At 33.2% G+C, this 23180-nt stretch overlaps 1 protein-coding gene across 2 annotated transcripts in view; it reads right to left on the bottom strand.

Annotated features, from left to right (window-relative positions):
• OTC (ornithine carbamoyltransferase) overlaps positions 1 to 4376 on the bottom strand; it is a 29631-nt gene extending 25255 nt beyond the window's left edge. The window contains exons 1-2 of one of the 2 annotated variants that reach the window (XM_089800517.1): positions 3932 to 4376; positions 3645 to 3778 (exon numbers count right to left, since the gene is read on the bottom strand). In XM_089800517.1, coding sequence (XP_089656643.1) covers positions 3645 to 3778; positions 3932 to 4002 — 205 coding nt within the window. In that variant the 5' untranslated portion in view covers positions 4003 to 4376. The remainder of the gene's footprint in view (positions 1 to 3644; positions 3779 to 3931) is intronic. The other variant, XM_089800518.1, reaches the window with a different exon arrangement.
• Between the last annotated feature and the right edge of the window lie 18804 nt (positions 4377 to 23180).

Raw genomic sequence — 23180 nt, 5'->3', positions numbered from 1 at the left:
TCATATCACATTACTCCAAAAGTATCTATTTCAGCTCATTTTTTTGTTCTTTTCAAGTTCCACAATGAGATCATGCAAATCAAACCTAAAACGTTATTCAAAAAGGATAGGATTGTCCTTACAAACCATATTTCCTATCAGAAGTTGGGTTTCTAAAACCACCTCTTTCTTCTCAACAAGAGCCAACTCTGAAACAACTTCCTTTTTCTTTTAGTTCTAATCTTTGGTCCTAACTTTCTTGTTTACTTTCTTTCTCACTAAATTATTCCTTTCAAGTCCTATTTAATGTCCTCTTGAGCTCTTGCCTGATCATTGTAGTTCTTGTAAAGAGGATTGTTCCCTTGATGCCTGTACGCATGATATCCTCTAGTAGGCTCTCAAAGACTAGAGGTTGGATCATCAACTTTATATCCTTTGCTTGTAGAGTGATGCTTTTTGGCAACGGCATGGACAAAGCTAGCTCCACATTGGTTCCAGTATAGCAAGAAAGACCTTTTCCATGAAATGGTGTATTAATCAATTTTTTTACAACAATTTAGCAATAGTGTCAAATACAAATAATCAAGACCCATTTGCAGAACATACAAAGGAATACAAACAAGGTTTATGGTCGATAACTCCTCCAACAATTTAAAAGTAAAACCTAAATGCCAATGTTTTGTGACAAATCTCACATTCCTAAAGAAGTACAGACCTACTTTAAAGATTTGACCCCAATCATAATCATTAGCGATGATAGCAATGAAGCATCATCAGATAAACAATCTGATCTCTACTCTGGTAAATTGATGTTGTTATTGAACAAGGGAGATGAAAACTCCTTATATAGATTTACTAAGACAATGTTTCCAAAAGAAACAATCGTGAATTAAAGATGAAAGTAGAAACTACTTAATAAACTAAAGAATAACTAAGATGATCATTAAATAAACATTATAATATTGAAATATTCTAATACCCTCCCTTAATGGTCATTGTCTAACTGATGTCTTTTGGTCACAAATTATTCAAAACACTTTGTTGTTGCTGAGACACTCCCTGGATCTACAACATGTCAATGACCACAAGTAACCAAAATTCGTCAGAAAACAAAGAAGGGTACCCCCTTCTTTAGAATACTTTGCAACAAGAGATAAGAGTCCGCCATTGACTCTGCCATTCCCAAAATTAGTAAGACATCTAAGCAGAAATCATCACAAAAACATCCAACATGATGTTGAATAAGAGAGTTGCTCTTCCCTAAAGACAAAGACAAGCACTGAGAACAACTAGCACAGTTTAAGGATAAATCAGCAAACCCTCTAAACTTTGCAAATGAGCATGATGCCTCAAAAGAAACTGCCAAAAGCCACGATTTTTAAAGAGACAAATTGAAAAAACCAAACATGATTTTTTGAGGTGAAAATTTGATCAAAACCAGACAATAGAATCCAAGATTTGGATCAACATACAAAGCATCGTTTTTGAGGAAAAAAAGATAAAACCCAATAGATAATGTTTGAGGAAAAAGTTTAATTAAACCCAAAAGAGAAATTCATGCAGCAAAACACAAGAGTTCATGAGGTAAAACAGCACAGATAGGCATTATGCAACTCACAAAAAGCACATGCAAGCAATATGCAACCCTCAAAAATGAAAGAGTTTATCTCAAACCAAGAAATTGCACAGTCCAAACCGTCAACAAGGCTTACAATTTTCACCAATAATATTCGAAGATGAACCACAATTTTTAATAAAATACCTCCAAATATTTTTATTTTAAAAATTGAAAAATTGAAAAACAAGTTTCTAGAAAAAATTCCAAATCAAAAGAAGCTCAATTTTTCCTTTAAAATATAGCCATATTTTATGAAATCCCATCGACCTACTCTAATACCATGATATGGTAAATCAATGTTGTTATTAAACAAAGGAGATGAAAACTAAAAATGATGTTTCTAACAGAAGCAATCATGAAACTAAAAACGAAAATAGAAACTACTTAATAAACTAAAGACTAACTAAGATGATCATTAGAGAAACATTATAATATTCTAATAGTCTCAAGCATAGGTTTGCAATTCCTATAGCCCATGCAAGCATATCTTCCTAAGAAAGTTAGACCCCCATAAATCTACAAATAAAGCTACAGCCAAGGTGAGTTGTCACATTCATCTTGATTTATGTGGCATCCAAATTGATGAATGTATTTTTCTCCAGAGCCAGCATACAAGAACTAGCTCTTCTTCCTTGATGATCCAGCTCTTTTTGGCTACAACATCCATTATGCCATCACTTTCTTATCCATTACACCACTACTAGAGCCAGATTAAAGTTGAAAATCTGTCTAAAAGAGAGAGACTGGAAGGGGCGAATGAAGGATGGACAGTACTAAGATAACCATTAAAGAAACATTATAATATTATAATAAATATCATGCTTAGTTTTGCAATTTCTATAAGCCCATGCAAGCATATTTTCTTAAGGAAGTTAGATCCCCATGAATCTACAAATAAAGCTACAGCTAAGGTGAGTTGTCACATTCATCTTGATTTATGTGGCTTCCAAATTGATGAATGTATTCTCCTCCACAGCCAACATGCAAGGACTAGCTATCCTTCCTTGATGTTCCAGTTCTTTTTGGCTACAACATCCATTATTATCATCACTTCCTTATCCATTATACCAGTACTAGGGCCAGAAAAAATTTGAAAATCTGTCTGAAAGAGAGGGACTGGAAGGGGTGAATGGAGGACAGGCAGTAGTAAGATGCCCCCCATCTCCCACCTCACCTAAAGCATGGTTCACATGTACAAGATCAGCAGATAATAAACAGAAGAGCTTCCAAGATTAATATCAAGCAAAAGAAACGCCAGAGAATTAGCTGAACTGTACCCACATATTTTCATCCTCCCTTCCTCTCCTACTCTAGATGTGACTACAAATCCTTTTGAAAAATCTACAGTAATTTTTTTAGTGCCTGATCATTTATAGAACAGCTCTGCAGTTATATATTACCTTAAAAAGCCACCGAAATTCAAGAGCAGCAACATAAGACTTATATGTGGCCAAACTGTAATCCAAAGTTTTCCAAATACACCCATGCAAAACTGTATAGAAATTCCTGGTTGCCTCCTTCAATGGAACCACTCAAGAAACCCATCCCTTTAATGACTACTGTGTGTTTCATTCATTCGCATTAGAGGTGGGTTCTTATTAACCAGTACTCATGAAACATGGGTCAATGAGTTTGACTCAAAAATTACACAGTTGAATCATGATAGCAATATCACAATTTAACTTGCTGTGGAAAATAACTCCTACTCATCAATCCATCCATTGTTAAATACCATGACCGAATGCGTAATTAATTGATGTGTTCTGAAAATAACAGTCAACAGCTTTTTTATTGTAAATACTAAAATACGGGCGATTTCACTGTGAAGCCGGGGATCTAAAATCCGTACCAAACACGTTAAAGTGTTGAAAGTAGGTAACAGCAAAATCTTGTACGCAAGTGGGCAACACAAATCAGAGACCAAGAATACAATGCAAAGGAAAAAAAACAGAAACAAAAGCCTTTTTGAGAACTGGAGAAAAGAAAGACTAAATGCAAGAAAACTTAGTTTGCCAACAAATAGAATGCAAAAAGGTGCCAAATTCACCTGACTGATTAATAAGGGAGGAGCGTGCTGTAGTTTTTATTCCAAGGCCATGCGATTGAAATGAAGATTCATTATAAGTGGTACTTGCACAAGCCTTAATCTTGGACACTTTCAAAAATAATCCCCTAACACTGCTGGATATAAAAACACAAGTGAGCAGAGTTACAGCTCAAAGCTTCTACTTTTACGAATTCCAATCTACGTTTGCAACGGTACTACCATGAATATAAGCCCTGTAAACTAAAAAATATAATTAAAAAACGCAGTGGAAACGAAAAGGAAAATACCTGCAATCGAGGCGTGGCGCAGCAGGCAAGCGGGTGAAAGTAGAGTCCGTCGGGATAGTAAAGCTCATCATTGTGATATTGGGCTATATAATCTGCTCTTTTGCAACTGCTGAAGAAAACCTAACGGAAAGAGGAAGAAGAGTATTTTGTTGTGTTTCAAATTATCATGCCGATTGTCAACTCTATATTAATGCGAGGCTTGCTCATTTGCCGGCAAACCAGAGCATTTTCGAGTGTTTCACCACTAGGAACAGTATGAAGATGAGTATTGAGCGTGGCCATGATTAGTGGAAGCTTTGGTTGATCAGCCTATGCGCAATATAAAATTGTTGAAACTGCGGGTGGTTTTCCACGTAGTACGCATAGCAAAAGTTCATATGTTGTATTTTATTTTTCCTTACCAGAGATGGATTCCACTTCAAGCACGGGAAATGTTTGGTTATGTAGTAGTGGAATGAAAATGGATTGTTTTATAGTCTAGTTTGGTTATGTAATAGTGGAATGAAAATGGATTGTTTTATAGTCTACTTTGTTTATGGTCTACAATGATTTATAGTCATATGGACATAATGTTACATTTTGTTTTTAGGATATTGTTAATAAAACAAAATCATGTTAATATGTATTTGATAATTTATTTTAAAATAGTATGATGTTTTGAAATGATCATTTAGAAAATCTAATATTATCATTCCTAGTAATAATGAATGAATATTATTTTTATTTTAATGTATATGATTATTAGAATGTAATGACTAGTTATTGGTGTGGTTGATAAAGTGGGTACATGTTATCTATTTTTTCTTAAGGAAAGAGAGGGAGAGTATTACCTAATAGAGGGACATAGACATGGTGAATAGGTGATCGATGTCATCTAAGTCCACACACATGTAAGTTTGTGTTGTCCTTGTTTGTGGTCATGTAATAAGTTAGAAAACCTTGCATATTTTTGAGTGTTGTGTTAGTTTGATTCTAAGATTAACATGTGTTGGTCAAGACTTAAAGTTATGCTTAGGTTAGAAAGAATAAGAGTTTAGTCATGCTTGCCTACTCTTTGTAAATATTTGATAGTTGACTAAATTTGTATATTTAATTTTTATAAGGTAAAGAATTCCAAATTATTTTGGGATTAAGTTTAGTTGAGTACTAAGGCTTCTATTAATCATGTATTGATTCTATATTGTGGAATTGAACTATTTTATTTTATTATGTTGATATCAACTAACTTAGATTGCAAGTTTAGAATAGAGCTTTCTGATTAGATTTCAAGTATTTCTTTGTTAGAGTTATCAATTAATTTTTAGTTTTGTATCTTGCAAGTTGTAGAAGAAGAGATCAATAGGGCTTTTTTGTGGAGTTTTGATAGTCATTGTAATGTCCCTTTTTCGATGTAAAGAGAATGTTGAGATTGTTACTTTGACTCCCTTTCCTTACTATGTAAATTGATAATTTATGAAGTAATTTAAGACAATGCAAACACATGTGCATTTATTTGATAATATATTTAACAAAAGTGAACTAATAATGATTGAACTAATGTGACATAAAGCTCACAATATATCATATGATATTGGCAATGAGTTTATTACTATGAAAATGCATTCTATTACCAATGATATATCTATAATATTGTTTATTATTTACACTATATAATATGAAATCTACAATTAATGTTGGGATCTTTGAATATTCAACATACCACATGTAGTATTGCAAAATAATTGCTTAAAGTTATTCATTAACACCTATTGGACCCAATTTTGGAGGCTTCGAGGTCCAAATTCTAATTATGCTTGATCCTAGCAATCTTTGTTCTTCGCCCTACATCTTTTCATCAATCTTGACACATTTTCCAAATTTGTCTCATTCTTCAGGGTACAAAATACTAAATTAATTTTATACCTAGGAAAGAGTTATGGCATTTTGTCCCTAAGGATTATAGCACAAATTTGGCCCAAGGTCATTTTTGAATTTGAAATGATGGATTGAGTATACAAACCTCCCATCTCTCCTCATTCTAATATACATTCATGATTTACAAATTTTCAATTAAATTATCAAGCAATTAAGATCAATTGAGCAATTTGATTCAAGATTGGAAGGCAAGCATCCAAGATCAAGTTTCTCCAAGTCTCCAATTCTTCAAGATCATTCAAGGCAAAGGAAATATTCTCCAATTGAAGCAATTTCCTCTCCCATGATGGCCAAGTAGAAGAGTTCTCAATCGCACAAGAAGATATCTCCTCCCATTCACTTTCTCTCTCCTCCATTACAAGTGATTATCAATCATAGTTGTATTCAAGATATAGGATTAGTGTTCATAGATCCATGCATCTTTGAGGGACTCCTTGATTCTACATCGCATTCCAAGGTTGACTCCTTGATTTCAAATATATTCAAGCATTTCCATGGGTATGAACAATTTTCACATTTGTCTATGGAGGTTTATGCAAGGTGAATCAAGCATTTACCATTTTAATATCCTTTCCTTTATGCAATTTCATTTAATTTCCAATGTTGATTACAAAGTTGGCATTTGACCAATGTAAACTCCCTTAGGAAATATTTTCCTTATTTGTTTATGTGTAGGAAAGGGTTATGGAGTTATCAAACAAAATATAGAAAGATTAAAAATTATCACAAGATAACTAAAAAAAATTCCCCACTCATCTAGACATTGTTAGAGTTTATCTAAAATTCTTAACCCTTGAAATTGCACCCAAATATAAAATATAGCACACTGTAATTGACGTTGGAGGAAATGAAAGGAGCCTAAAACATGTGGAATAAACTTGACTTAAACCTACCAACACTCTCCTTCTCAGAGTTACACAGGGAAGCTACACACAAAATTAGATAAACCACAAAGAACACAATGCCAAATGTAGCATATTTATAGATGTAATTATTTAACTTCACATAAAAAATAACAACATGCCTGACTATGAGGCCTACTAGGTTGCGATCTTATATAGAATCAAGAATTACAATTCAGAGTCCAAGCTCACATCTTCTATCTTCTACCCCTCTAAGAATGTTTTCTTCCTATATCTAACCAAGCTTCTTTTATAGCTAGCTAAGTCACAAGTTGGCTAGTGAAGCATTTAATTACAATATTGGTCCATTCTTGAAAGAGTAAATCAAAACCCAAGCATAGGAAAAAATTAAACCACGTGCACATAGATATAGGTCCATGTGTGTGTTAGGAGTTAGCTCCAAACTACGCAAACCACCATGTAAGCATAGGAAACTATGCCAATCAAACAACATGCCTCACTGGATAAAAATAATAAGAAAATAGGGACCACAAATAATGACACAGAACTCGAGAACTATGAAACATTAGATATTGCACACTTAGGACAAGGATCTAAGAGAGGTCCTTGAATGATATCAACTACACACAAAAAGAAACCAAAAGTAGCAATAGCTACTTTGCGAACAACAAACTGATATTAAAAATAAGAAATAATTTTTCTAGGTTTATGCAAGATTGTTTAAGACCTAAAATGCTCATGCATCAATAATCCTGCCAAGTCTCTAGATAATTCTCTAAGAAGGGAGATGTCTCCCCATCTTTGGGGTGTGTTCCAGGGGTTTAGGGATGTCTCTCCATGCAACCCTAGAATAGACACATCTCCAAGTCAAAGCTAAAGAATTGGATTGTCAATATTTGGGAACATTTGGATCAAACAAAAGATTTTTCTATTAAGATTGTTCATTGAGAGGTTAATTGTGCAACTGACCTCTATGTGGATTGTCGAGAGGAAAGTTCATCTAATTAGGAAGGTCCAGAGGTTGTTCTACATAGTGGTCATCATTTATGATTTTAGAATCAATCTTGGCTAATTTGGGATCTCTAAGTAAAATAAAAAAGATTATTTTGGCCCAAAATTATCAAAAAATGTGGTTTCCTTTCACATTTGGTAATTGCATCCAAATTTAAAATGCTTATAGGTTTAGCCTCCATTATCTTATTTAGATGAAATAAAAATAAATTTTAGTTTATGTGTACCTTCTTAGTCTAATTGTATTTAAAAATTTACATTACCAATCCCTAATGCCTACAATACAAATCCAAATAGATGATATGATAAAATTGTGTAGTGACACATAAGACATGCACAAAAATAAGTACATATGTATAGATTCATGTTACAATTTACATTGATAAAGTTCTGTCTAATATCATTTCAATATATATTTCTTTAAAAATACTCATTATTTATATTTGAATTTCTTTCTTTATATTTTATTGCTTGTCTTCAAATATCTGTAAGACCTTGATTTGTTAGAAAGTGAGTTGGTGCAATCGAGCCTCATTTTTCCTTTTTATTGTGTATGGGTTGTTTTCCATTTTGGAATATCTATCAAAGGAAAACATCAGTTGAATGTGAAGGTCATCTAATGACCCAAGTCTAAATATGGCAATGAACATTAGACCTTGACTCTCTTTTTTCTAATGTCAATTGTTGTTCATTGAGTCATTGGGATTTGTGTATGGTTATGGCTCATGCCACTATGAGTGGCATTTTCTTTCGATTGCCTAGTGATACTTGAGGTATTGGGACAACCTTAGGGTTAGTTTGGTTCCACGATGGACCATTGTAATTTTCAAACCTCATTAGAACAAACTTTGAAACATCTAGAGGCTTGAATCAAGGTTATAAATTATGTTGGTTCCTTCACCAAGAGCTCCATTGATAAGGCCTTTATATGTTCATATGTAATGTCCCCTTTTTGGGACATTAGGAATTCTGGAGTTAAATTCATATAACATTAAATTTGACTCATGAGAGTTTAAAGAAAATTTATAAAATGGGTCAATATAATATTATAAAGGGGGTTAAAAGGTGACAAAAGAAGAAGATGATGAAAGACAGAGAAGTGGAAATTGAAGAGTGACATCTCGATGCATTAAAAGAAGGGAGACTCATTTTGGGCATGCTTGGATATTGATTTGGGTTGAGATCTCTCAGAAGCTTCAACTTCTATTTAGGATCAGAGAATGCAAACCCTTAGGTTTTTCTTTGGTGGATTGGACATAGCTGATTCACCTTTGTGTGGTGAATTCACTATGAAGTTCACAGCTACATTTCAAGTACATTTTTCCAATATGATTGTTATCACTATTTATATTATTAGATTTTTATTGTATGCTAGTTTATAATGCAATAACATTTTATGAGTATTTTATACATGAGCATTTTCTCATATATATGTTGGTTTAGTGGAATAAATTCTTTGATGTTATTTCTGAAATTTATTGAGAAAAAAATATTTTGGAGTATATCAGGGTAGGATATTACAGTGGTATTAGTGCATCTACCCTACCATCATGTTAGATCTAATAAGAGGTTTTGTGAGTAATAAAGTTGTTTGCAATTTTGAATTTTAAATTTGATTACACAAGAGAAAATTTATATATTATCAGAGTTTATGAAAACTATACTTTCAGAAAGTGGCAAAGATTATCTATTTCTAGATTGTTATCAATGCCCAAGTGGATATTTTAAAACATGGGGTGGAGCTCTTGTTAAATGAGCACCTTGTGATATTCCAACAAGCTATTTTGTAGTCACTGTGTGCAAAGATAAGATATTCAAGAAGTCAAGAGTTTTCAGTTGTAAAATTGGAATAATTTCTACTCCTTAACCCTCATGCAATTTCCCTTCAAAAAACCATTGTGGTAGTCTATGGAGATCTGTGTTTATGGGGAGGTGTTTGTAGCATATATACCCTCATGGTTTTAACTAAATCTTATATGGTTGTCATTACCCTCTGGAGGCAAAGAGTTATTTGCAAGGGCATATGTTCATAAGTAAAACTAGTACAATATCACCAATTGGTTCAGGTTGTGAGCTTCAATGATACCGTAGTGGTTCTAGTCAGCTTAGAAAATAAAACTATTATCATTACAACATCTGAAGAAATAAATGTGAAGAGATAATTTAAGAGGGAGGAGTTTAGAGGCTAGTTCTAGTCTATATTGAAGAAAGACATTGAATTCAAATTATATGATTTCCTGATGGATTTATATGTTAGCTATTGTTGGCACATTATCCTTCTAAAACTAGGCTTATAGAGGCCACAAATAACATATCAATAGGTGAAGAGCTCTGGCAATCATTATTGATAAGTCTTATTGTGTAGAATTTCTAAATATGATGATACTATTCTTTGTGCAAACTTGAAATCTAAGTCTATCACTAGAAGGCAACCAACACACTACACCAATGAGGACAAACTTGGGCATTATGTCAAGACATCCAAAGTTTGGAGAATACTGCTCACTATTCCAATATGACTAGTAAATTTTATGTATGACAACATGCATAATGTTCAACTGGATTGGGGTTAAGATTTGGAAGGAAATTATATCAGTATATACTACAACCTTGGTCTTTTGAAACTTTGACTAAGTGCTAAGACTATTGGTTGGAGTTTGGAACATGATTGTGAGTTGCAAGGATTGTTCAAGTAGTTTCAAAATTTTCCTTAAAGCTAATTAAACAAAAGATTAAAATAAGATTAGCGTATTACATTGTGGATTTTAGATTTGGGGAAAATGGAAAATCTAAAAAATATTATCTTCTTGAAGGGATTTAATAACACTTTTAATTATGAGCAACTAAGGGATTTGTAGAAAGATAAAGGCAACAATGAATAAGTTGTACATTATGGAATGGAAATTGGTGTCTATGTAGTGTATGGATGGTGTCCTTACAAAATTGGAAGGTTTTCTTATTTAGGCAAAGTGGATCAGTTTGATTAGAGGTTCTTATACTAGGCATTACAACCTTCCATGATTGCCTTAGTCCAACACATGTGAATGGAGCATCCGTGTGTGAAGAGGTGAGATTAATGGTTGCTACTTGTCTTAGTGATATCAACAGAATAACATCTCCTATTGATCCTTATAATGATAGAATCTTTAACAATGTGAAGAGGTGAGATTAATGATTGCTACTTGTCTTAGTGATATCATCAGAATAACATCTCATATTGATCCTTATGATGATAGGATCTTTAACAAGGTTCTACAACTAGTCATAGATAGATTATGTGGATTTCATGATGTTACCAACCCCATTTTGGTAGAAGGGCTAATACCTAGAACTCATGAAAAAGGTCATATTTTGTTATCATCATGTTGGATCTCAATTGTGAACAAATGGTGCTAAAAAAATTTTAATGTTTCTTAAGTGAAGTAAGGAAGCATCTTATAGATAAGGTGATAACTTGCATAAAAACAATCATGTCCTTAATTCTAGATGAGGATGATGATGTGTGTAAGTAGTTAAAATCAAACTTTCTAGCTATATGGAGGAAGGAGGATAAAGTCTGACACATGGCTTAACTTGTGGAGGAAATAATTGAACATAAATTTGACATGTTTAAGGAACTTATGTTTGAGCATGAGCTAAGATCAATAGCCATATAGGTTACGGGTATTTAAAAAATGAGCAAGAACAAAATGAGGAAAGATCATATATGTTTTAGTTGCATACAACTTTGGTCACTTGGGCACACTTGTGAGGATAACAAAGAGGAAGAGTTGGTTCAAGAAGTTCAAATCAGTTTTGAGCGAGTTGAGGATTCATTGGTCTAGCTTCAACATTATGAAGACCATGAGAGGGAACCCATTATGGATGATGATAAGAATTGTAATTGTAATAACATCCTATTTGTTTATTTGGAGGTTATCATTGACAAAAACTTTGATGTTTGTAAAGAAGAAAATGAAACCTTCCATGATGGTAAATCATACAAAATTGATAAGATGACAAAGGATAAGGTCATGCATTTTGAGATGGAGAACACTTTTGAAAATATTGTAGCTGCAAAAAAGTGTATTGTTCTAGAACTAGATCAATGTGATATTACTATGAGGGCTGATTTGAAGGACCAATTAGAAATTTCATTTCTATTTGATGATTTTGGAGAATATAATTTAGAGGATAAGATGAAAGTATCAAATTATATGGTCATTGCAACCTTAGTGCACTTTGATAACACCCATAAAAATATTGAAGATACCTTTAGGGAAGTTAATAATATTAAGGAGTGGAAGGGAATAATGAGGGGAATCTATAGTGCAAACCTTCACACCCTTAAGAGGGTGATGGAAAGAATGAAATTATATTACTCAAAGTTGCTCAAGGACAGGGATATAGCCATCAAACATGCAAAAGATAAGGAGAAGGAGGTGGATGAAATTTTTTTTCAACTAAGTATGACACATTACCCTTTATATCAAGCTCAAAATCTGAATTCTATAGTAGTCACTCACATAGATGATGTACACAATCATAGAACTAAGGATATCATACATATTATATAATAGATCAATACCCTTGGTGAGAATAAAGATGAACTTAATTTCTCTACTTCACCATATGAGATTCATTATGATGAAGAAAGCTTCAAGGACCAAAAAGAAATCAAACACATGAGTTCTAATTTTTACAACAACAGATATATTCTCTCACTATATCATGTGGTAGAAGATGAACCAAGTAATTTTACTTCAAAAACTATGTGTGAAGATAATCATTATGTTGTTGAAGATGTTGATTTTAGTGATGATACTCATGGTGAAGTAGATAGTTGAGATTTGTCCTTAGTGTGTTGTGAGGGTTTTTACAACTTACCTAGAGATTTATCACCAAGTTCTTATGATATGATAGTTGCCTACTTATTGATTGATGATTTTATCTTTCTGCATACTCCAATTATTAGTGGTTGTCCCTCTTGGACTACTAGTATATTTTAAGATTTAGTTTGGCCTACAATGGTCATTTAATTGCATATAGATGAGTGGGAACTATAGATGTTCTAATATATTGCATATGTGATGTTTACCTTTTCAGTTTAAAAACATATTGGTGACAACATTGTCATTCTTGATGTCAATATGAATTATGATAATGACATCTTGAGTAATGTTGATTTGGTTTGCTTGCACATGGACATTGTGTTGGACATCTATTATTTAGTTTTCTAATGCAGGAGGTTTGAGGTTCATTGATTATCTATTTCTATACCCATGATCGTGTTGATAGGTTAGTTTGGGATCCTGGTGTTAACAAGATATATGTTTTGCATTTTGTGGATTATGTTGTGATGCTACACATTCATAGATTTATTATCAAAGTTGCACAACCTATTGTCACTTGACATGCATTTAGAGATTGACATGGAATTTAGGGATCATATTGATAGTTGGGTTATATTCTCACTTTTGGTACAACAACATGACAAGTCCTAACTTTAGAGTTACCAATATGGACAAAAGTGATGCTAGAAGATGGATATGGGACCCTCATGATATTGGATAATGGGCTCATGATTGTTAGAGTCCAAGCAATCTTGACGAAGGAGGACTGTAATGTTCCCTTTTTGGGACATTAGGAGTTATGAAGTTAAACTCATATAATATTAAACTTGGCTTATGAGAGTTTAAAGAACATTTATAAAATGGATCAATTTAATATTACAAAGGGGATTCAAAGGTAACAAAAGAAAAATAAAATGAAAGATAGACAAGTGGAAACCATCAATAACTTTAAGAATTGCATTGGCAAAAAATTTGGTACCTATAAAAATTGTATGTAGTTATAATGGTAGAAATTTTTATTTCCTATGCAAAGGAAAAAATATTTTTGGCAGGTGAACAATTGGTAATCAACCAAAATTAGTGCAAAATTATAAGTGATGTGACCACAAAGTCAAATAAATATGAAAAAAATAATAATTTCAATTTTAGTTTTTTAGTTGTTGGACCCCTTCACTGGTGTTTTTGGTCAATTTTTTCTAGTGCACAGAACGACAATAAAAAATGGGTGATTTTTCCTTGGTTCACACAAAAATATGCAATAAAAAATGGTGAATTCAAATTAATATTTAATCTATTAAATTTTGTTTATATGCAACTTTTTATTGGAAATAATTTTGTATTTTATTGATTTTTTAAAAAACAAGATTGCATTACATCAACTCATACTATTTATGTAATGTTCAATTTTCCTTTCAAAAACAACAACTTTCTAAAGTCCCTCCACAAAATTCAGAGTCTATGATCTTGCTAACATTAGTTACCTAACTTGTGGCCAAATCGACCTAAATCAAAATTTGTTTTACAAAATACCACCCAAAAAGCCACATAACTCACTTGGGAGCACAGTTGTAGGAGACATAACTTCAAACCAACCAATATCACCTCCAAAGCAACTCAAAAGAAAATTCCACAAACCAACTTTCCTTTACTCCAGACACAGGGTCGTTTCTTTCTTTAACTAGAGACTTTACATCTGAAAATATATTTATCAAATTTTAAAAACATGTAGAGTAGAAAGAAAAAACTGAAAAAGTGTTGCCCAATATTGCACTATCCGATGGTATCATTTCACAGTAACGAGACATTAATCAACTTAAAAAAACCAGAGACCTAAGAAAGCTTCCACAACTAAGTTTCTACTTAAAGGGACCTCGACATGATGTCACAAATATGTTCATCCATAATTGCATTGACCTTCTATTATGGCCACTCATCCTCTTGCTTATGGGTTCAAAATCCTCCTGCTTATGGTTTCAAGGATTTTGAACCCTATTAAGCATGCTAAGTACCAAATTTGCTTCATTGATTGGGCCCCAATTCACTAAATCTTTCATTTTGTTGATGTCCACATCATAAACATGTGCCATAATAAATTATTGAACCTAATACTAGCCAAGTCAAGCTTGTTTAAACCTCTCATAGTGCTAGTGCTTAGGAAACCTCATACAAAAGGTGTTACCATGGTCCGTGTTATTTTTTCAATGCATGTGTCCTAGTTTCTAAGCCACACACCCACCTTTAGAGTAGAAAAATAGAGTATTTCCTCCATGCCCATCCTTTATCTTATTGGAATTAACCTTTTCATGATAAATCTTACTTTGGGTTTGTAATCTCCCAATTTCTAACCCCACGCCATTATCATTGAATAGATATTTTTGTTTGTCCTATATCAAATTTTCACTCTAAAAAACATCTTTCCTAGCAACAATTCAATTACTTATTGAAGATGTTCATGATGAAAATTGAATAGCTAATCCCACCTTTGTTTGTTTTCTTGTACATAAAATAGATTCAGTTGTTTTATGCATGTTAAAGAGAAAGATGACTCCATTATTCTCCCTAAGAGTCAAACCACCATTTGCTTGTGTAAAAAAACACTCAAGAATTGCACTAAAAATAATTAATTAATAGAATTAGTAGCATTAATTCCATATGAGTAGACCTTACATCGATCCATGATGTTAAAATGAGCCAAATTTAATTCAATTGATCACACCTTTTGCTAGGCCAGAGATGTTAATACAAATCAAATTTTAAACAAATAAGTTGACCAAGGACAATGTACATTGATGTGACTCTAGTCACACATTCACATTTGATTATTTCCTATCATTTAGAGTTAAAGGAAATTTTAATATATAAATGTACCATTTCACAGTTTCATAATATTATTAATTCATTTGATGTGACTAGGGTTGTGCACTTGGTGATAGAAACATGAACTCTTATGTACTCTTTTTGAAGTTTTGAATCAATACAAATACTAAACATTTGAAGAAATTTTCATTTTAAATTGGTCCTCTTTTAATTATTCAATTTGGTAATCAATTAATATTAAGAAATACTTGCATGGATTCTTGGAAGGTTACTTTTAGTATGCTACTTATGATGCAGGAGCATCGAGATTGGATTTTGGTGGAGTTATGATTTCATGGTTAGGGATGTGTTGAGGACACATTGGAGAACCTTTCCTCATGATTGCATAGAGATTGGATGGATTGATTTGAAGTTTGTGTTGTTTTTACCTTGCTGTTGGAACTGTGTTTTTCTAGTTTCTAGGTGCATGTTGCGAGAGATGTAACTAATTTTTCACAATGAATGAGAGGCTGAAATTTTTAGGGATGGAAGAGGGCCTAGAGTAATAAATTTTATTTAAGGTTCAAATCTTAATTCCTTATAAGTTGGGAGATATGTCAATTCTCCCAAAGTATTGATTTCTGGTAGTTTTGCGTGACAATTTTTTTGTGCTTGACTTTCAAGATGGATGCACACTTATCCTTGGTGAATCAACCTTTGTGCCTTTAAGTGGTTGTATAGGAACTAAATTTGTACCTTTTGTTCAAAGCATGAGTTCTAATTCAATCAACGCTATGAGATATCACGATTTTGCTCGGATATCAATTTATGGACATTTAATTGTTGTTGGAGGCTGACTTGTGGCTCTTCAAGTATTTAATGTAAGGGGTTTATTTAATTTTTAGTTGCTAGGCCAACTTGTGTCTTAGTTGGGTACAAGTAGGGGTCTTGTGGATTCTTTTATTCATTCAATTGAGTGTGGGGAGCAGTTGAAGAGCGAGTTTTGCTGATTTTGTGGACAGAGCACCAAATGTGAGGTAATTTACACTTGGATCTTGGATGGAGTGGGGATAGAATGAAGGATAGATGTGAATTTGAAGAGCTATAATTGTAGCTTATGAACTAGAGAACCTCTTGGTGGACCTAAGGGTACAAGTGTAGATTCTTCTTGGTGTTCTTATCTAGTTGTGTATCTGGACTAGCTGAGATTGGTTGTAAGTTGGATCTTGCAGAACTAATTTTGTAATTGTTGTTTATATTTGGCCCTAACCCAAAAGGCCTTACAGCTAGGCATATTGCATGTAATTAGTTATATTTATGAACAAATTATTATGAGTCAATATCAGATCTTGCATTTTTTTTTCTTGTTATTGTGTTTCTGTTGTGTGGTTATATTGTTAGGGGCTAGGACATCTCCTTTGGGGATACTCCTACCTTGTACTGCATTAGGTGGTATCAAATTGAAGGTTGTTCCTAAGCGTGTAGACAAATCACCGAAGTTGTGGCATTTTTCACCAGGACTTGGGTTGGAGAAGTAGATCTGAGTTGATCTTGATCTGGTGGTGGATTTTCTTTTTGGAGTCCTAGATCTCTTGGTTGTGAGGTGGCAGATAATGGTTCTAACTTGCAATTTCAATGGGCTTACAGATAGATCGATGGATGCAAAGATAGAAGATTGATCTTGTTGAGGCATGATCGTTGAGAGTTGGGGATTGTAGATTTGTAGTCCTTGAATTGTGATGTGTTTCCTGATTATTCATGCGAGGTGGCAAGTTGTGATCTGACTTGCAAACAATTCAAGGTTATCACAAGGAGTGTGGGAAGGATTTGTTGCAGAGAGTTTATGAAGATCTTGGGAGATGGCTTTGAGAGGATTGGACCTTGAGATGATTACTAATCTTTGTGATGTGGTGGAGAGGAATTTCTTTGAGATGTCCACTTGGGTTGAAGCTAGTTTGGCTGATCAAACTAAGAAGGTGGTTGCTTAGTTTGAAACTAGTTTGACTGATTGAGATAAGGACAAGATGAAGAAGGCATTTCGTAGATGTTTATGGAGTTCAAGTTTACCAATATGAAAGAGAGTTGTTTGGCTAGTTAAGAGACTTGTTCATGAGAGAAAATGGCATAGCAAGGTTGAGGTGGAAGAGGTTGGTTTTGTTGATCAGTTTGTGAAGTTTGATACAGAACCTATAGAACAAATTGAGGTTGTTGCTAAAGATATTCCTAACCTTGTTGATGCTAGGATAGACATTTTTTTTCATGATCAGTTAGTTGGGTCTGACATGGAAATTGTAGAGCACTTGGCCATGGATTATTTGGTTGTTATTAGTGATGAGTTGTGTATTGTGGAGCATCTTGTTATGAGCAATGAGGTTGTTGGTGTTGAGAGTTTGGCATATGTTTTTGAGGAGTTACATAGTGCTGCTAATATGGAGTTTTTTGATGCTAGTGTGGATTTACTAATTACTTATGTGGTAGAGGATTTGTTGATGAAGCATTATGTTTAGTTTGTTCATGGGAGTGAGCATGTTGATTGTATCATTGAGATTATAGTGTTTAATAGTGTGATGCAGATATGGATGATGTGCAGATTCGTTCTATTGACTTTGATGAAGTGGAAGCCTTTGGTAAAGATGAAGTTGGTTGCAGATCTTTCTTTGGGCATCAAAGTATGGGACATACTTTTCTATTTACCTAGGGAGTTTGATGCAGGAGCAACAAAATTGGAGTTTGGTGGAGTTATGCTTTCATAGTTAGCGATGTGTTGAAGAAACATTGGAGAACCTTTCCTCATGATTGCATAGAGATTGGATGGATTGAGTTGAAGTTTGTGTTGTTTTTACCTTGCTGCTAGAACTATGGTTTTCTAGTTTCTGGGTGCCCATTGTGAGAGATGTAAATAATTTTGTGCAATGAATGAGAGGATGTCCTTTTTAGGGATTGAAGAGGTCCTAGAGTAATATCTCTTAGTAAAGGCACAAGTCCTAATTCCTTATAATTTGGGAGATATGGAAATTCTCCCAGAGTATCAATTTCTAATAGTTTTGTGCAACAATTTTATGTGCTTGACTTTCAGGATGGATGCACACTTATCCTTGGTGAATCAGCCTTTGCACCTTTAAGGGGTTATAGAGGACCTAAATTTGTACCGTTGGTTTGAAGCATGAGTTCTAATTCAATCGGAGCTATGAGATATCACAATTTTTATCGAATATTGATTTTTGGACATTTAATTGTTGTTGGAGGCCAACTTGTGGCTCTTCAAGTATTTAATGTAAGGGTTTTATTTAATTTGTAATTGCTAGGCCAAATTTTGGATTAGTTGGGTATAAGTAGGTATATTTTGGAGTCTTTTATTCATTTATTTTAGTGTGGGGAGTAGCTAAAGAGCGATTTTTCCTGAGTCTGTGGATAGAGCATCGAATGTAAGGTAGTTTACAGTAGGATTGTGATGGAGTTGTGAATGTATGGACAAAGTGCTGAATGTGAGGTAATTTACACTTGGATCTTAGATGGAGTGGGGATGGAATGAAGGATAGATGCTAATTTGAAGAGCTAGAGCTGGGGCTTAGGAACTAGAGGACCTCTTGGTGGACTTGAGGATACAAGTGTGGATTCTTCTTGGTGTTCTTATCCAGTTGTGTATTTGGACTAGCTAAGATTGGTTGTAAGTTGGATCTTGTTGGATCTTGCAGAACTGATTTTTTAATTGCTATTTGTATTTGGCCCTATGCCGAAAGGCCTTACGGTCGAGCATATTGCATGTAATCAATTATATTTATGAACAAATTATTGTGAGTCGGTATCAAATCTTGCATTCTTGTTTCTTGCTATTGTGTTTCTTCTATGTGGTTATATTTTTAGGGGCTAGGACTTCTCCTTTGGGGATACTCCTACCCTGCACTGCATCAACTTATGTTATAGTGTGTGACCTTTTTATATACAATTATGTTATAGCATTTTGCAGAGAAAAGAAATGTGTGTAGTACAAGATGTTCTAAAGTGATCACATCTTTGTAGTGATATTCTTAAAATATTTAGATAAATCTAGGGCCCTTGTCAATAAAAGGCCTAATTTCCATTCATTGAAAATTAAAAATTGAGAGATCCATAAAAATTATTGATTTCATTATCATTTCTTTCTAAGTTTCATACAATAAATAGACCCAGAGGATTACATCCACAAATTGGACACCATAACCATTCTTTGTATTGGTTACAATTCTAATAGATATCACACATTCTATCTAACTAAAAACAGAGATTTTGTATTGCTACTTTTCAAATTTTACTTGGACCTTCCTCAAGTTATCTTAAAAATCCTTTATAGAATAGGATTGCAACAAGCTAGTGATCACTTAAGGGTATAAAACAACAAAAACTTAACTATAAATTGATACATGGACATGGAACTCAAACTGTATAGATAGAAAATTGATAGTCTCTTCGTTAGGTGCAACTCCAAAGTTGTTACTTAGAAGTATCCACAAAAAATACATGCAAGATCAAGATAATCTATAATGATAACTAGCCTTCCTCTATTGACTCAGTATAAAATCATCCAAAATGATAAAAAAAGGGTCTGCATATCTACATTCTGAATATTTCCTTACATTCTATCATATTTCCTTCTAGTAAACTACCTACATATATACCTACAAAAAAATATCAAATAGGAAACAACAAGCTTTGAACCATCAAAAAATTCAAATATCATCCAAATTCAAGTTCTCCAACACATCCATTATATGACCTTCATAATCAACCATATCCATCCCAAAATGGATGAAAATATCTTGGAGGTCTTTCTTCTTCTATTCCTTTTCCAACATAATCATATCTTCCCTAGGATTAGTAGAAACATTTAGAGATGTTATCTAAAGACTTGTAAGGATATCATTCTTCTCTTCTTCTTTATCCTAAGTTAAGTCAGGCTGAATGAGTGGGCTTGGATTATCATTAAAAGAATCTTCAATTATAGGAAGACCCATTCTTACTGCAAGATTAGTCATTTGAGAAACTAACAAGAATGTCTACAAATATAAAGAATGTCTTGCTACTAGTTTTTTCTCATCATAAATGTAGAGACATTTTACATGAGGCATTCATCCTTGGAAATGATAATTTCCAGTTTATCACCTTTATGTGTCATTGATTAAATAGTTCACCAAAATCAAATAATCTTCAATTAATGTTCTTTATTTAAGTATTTATTCTAATGAGGGAAGGAAACAACTATGTGGAAAAATTAGCTAATGAGGGAGTAGATGGTATTTGAAACCATTTTGTATCCTTATATGTACCCACCATAATTATCAATTAAGTCTATGTCATTAATATTAAGCCACTCATTTAAAAAAAGCTACAATTTTGATGTATTCTTCCTTGGATTGCTATCTTATTGAATTCTTTATCAAGGATTAATTACTCACTTTGTCCTAAGAAAGGTGATGTGTCCTTACCATGCGAGGATATCACCTTCCCATGCTTGAGTCTTTAATTCTCATTCTATCTTAGGTAGTGTAAGCATTTATGGCTTCTTCTTTTTATCACAAGTTTTTCCTATTTATAGAAAAATGTTGGTTTAGTTTTGCATTCTAAATCCATGAATACTCACATTAAACTCCAAACCTCATCTCAACTCATGGCCTTCAAATCCCCCACAACCTTAGATAGGATTAGGCAATTCATCCCTATGAGAAACAATGTCATTTGGAGGGTAGTTCTCTATTAAATAGGTATACAATATACCAATTGTCATAATATATTTTGCTCCAATGTAGATATAATGGTGAGGTTCATAGCTATAGCTAGGCACTTCTATGCAAACAACACTCTTATTACTAGTATTTGTAGAGAATTGTTTGAAATTGAGTTATTGGGGAGTTTTGATATGGTTCTAATGAATATAAGGGGGGATATCATGATTCATCTAGTAATGAAATAGAATATTATGTGTACCAAGGGTTATTCAGTCCCAAATTACCCCATAATCTTTAGAGAAGATCTGATAGCTTTCTAGCAAGATAGAAGGATCTGTAAAAGGAACCTTCACTTCCTTTTGCTTTTCTTTGTTATACTAGATCCTATAGAGGAAGACTAGCTTAAAAGAAACTCTGTGGAGGAAGGCATCTTGCATGAACACACCATGCATGCTACTATTGAAGAATTGTGAGTGGCCTTTAGAGAAGATTAATGAATACCTCTATTTTTTTGGAAAATTCCATCTTAATACTAGCTTTTATTCTTAAACTATTAAACTTTTAATTCTGCACTTATGCTTTTGGTAAAATTTCGATAATGGATTGAGTACATTTATGATTTTGTGTAGCCTTCCATGCAGTCATCTGGCATAAGTTATATTCTACTATCATGATAGAGTTATCATTATTTTAGTTCAAAATTTACATTTCAATGGCTATGGATTATGTTTTATTTTTGGCACATCTTAATATTGGTTTTATGTGCTGGGGATTCTTTTGACTCTCAAAAGAAAGGAGCCCTCGAAAACTTTCTAATTATTTATGTCACTAGTTTTTGCTTTATAATATTTACTATATTATATTAAATTGAAGCCAACTTTGTTTGCATTTAATTTTAACTATGGTTATGAATACTTATACATCTTAGATTTTAACTAAGTATTATCCAAAATTGAGGTTGTATCTCTTTTATCCTACTCTATACTGTCTGGCCAAGCTCTATCCTAAGAGTTGATCTATTGAAGAACTAAACAATTCTCTTAAATTGCATAAGTATAAACTTCTAGTAGATGTACACTTCTATGAGAACACTTAAAAAATTAAATACTTTGGTAGATATATACTTCTAGTTACTTATGGATTTAGCTATGGTATGTTCTTTATTATCCTATTAGTAAGATGTTCTACATTAGCTTCATTATCTAGCACATGCATTTTTTTTTTCTAATAATTATGTATAGTATTGAGAAGGTGGTTTTGATGGTTTGTGTTTGACAATAATTCTCAAACATTGGTGGGATCTTCTCTAGTATCTCTCCCCCAACATGGTCTGCTCTTTAGAATCTCATGGAATTCCTCATTTGTTCAAGAAGAGAAAGTGGTTAATGTTTGTATTTGTGTATAATTTTAACCCCATTCTTTTTCCCTCGGTGCCTGCACTTGAAAGGAGAAAATGCGTATAATTTTAAAATAAATAAAAATGGTCGTTTGCCTCTTATTGGTAAAAATAAAATACAGCTTCTATGCAGAGAGAATTTTGGTATCTTTGTCATATGTCTTAGTTTCTCTTATTAAGAAAATAGGTTTTGAAGGGTTCCTAAAACCCTTTACATTAAAACCTTAAAGATTAAGCATTAAGCCCAACAATCAAAATAGGAAAAAAAAAGACAAATCCAACAAAAGAGCAAATGCCAACCAAAAAGGGACAACACCCCAATCAATTAATAGAAAACGCAAACAACACCAAGACATCAGGGGGAACCTAACCCATGTTATTTAGGAGTTTTGTATCATGTAGCTTGAGGTGATCCATCTTCTCTACAAAATCTTTAATTTGACTAACATCAATAAAGGAAGTCGAAGGCATCTTTCTGGTACTAGCTCTAGTCCTACCATGCTCATCTTTATTGTCAGGAGCACCCCCTTGACCCTTAGGAACAATAAAAATGGTCTTTTCCCCTGAAACATTCTCCAACTTACTGATGAAAATTCTAATGTGCTCATTGGACGCCTTTAGAATTTTTTAGCTCTAGTCAACAATTCTTCTCAGACAACTTGTAATGGCATTCACCTTGTTATCCAATTCTAGCACCTTGTCGTTCAGTTTGTGAAAAGCCACCATTTTAGTCAA

Source organism: Cupressus sempervirens, chromosome 9 (assembly GCF_028749045.1).
Source record: "Cupressus sempervirens isolate cs-2001-9-10 chromosome 9, ASM2874904v1, whole genome shotgun sequence".
In the NCBI taxonomy this organism is placed as follows: Eukaryota; Viridiplantae; Streptophyta; class Pinopsida; order Cupressales; family Cupressaceae; genus Cupressus; species Cupressus sempervirens.
Note: the sequence above shows the minus strand (reverse complement) of the source record. Positions and strands in the feature narration are given on the sequence as shown.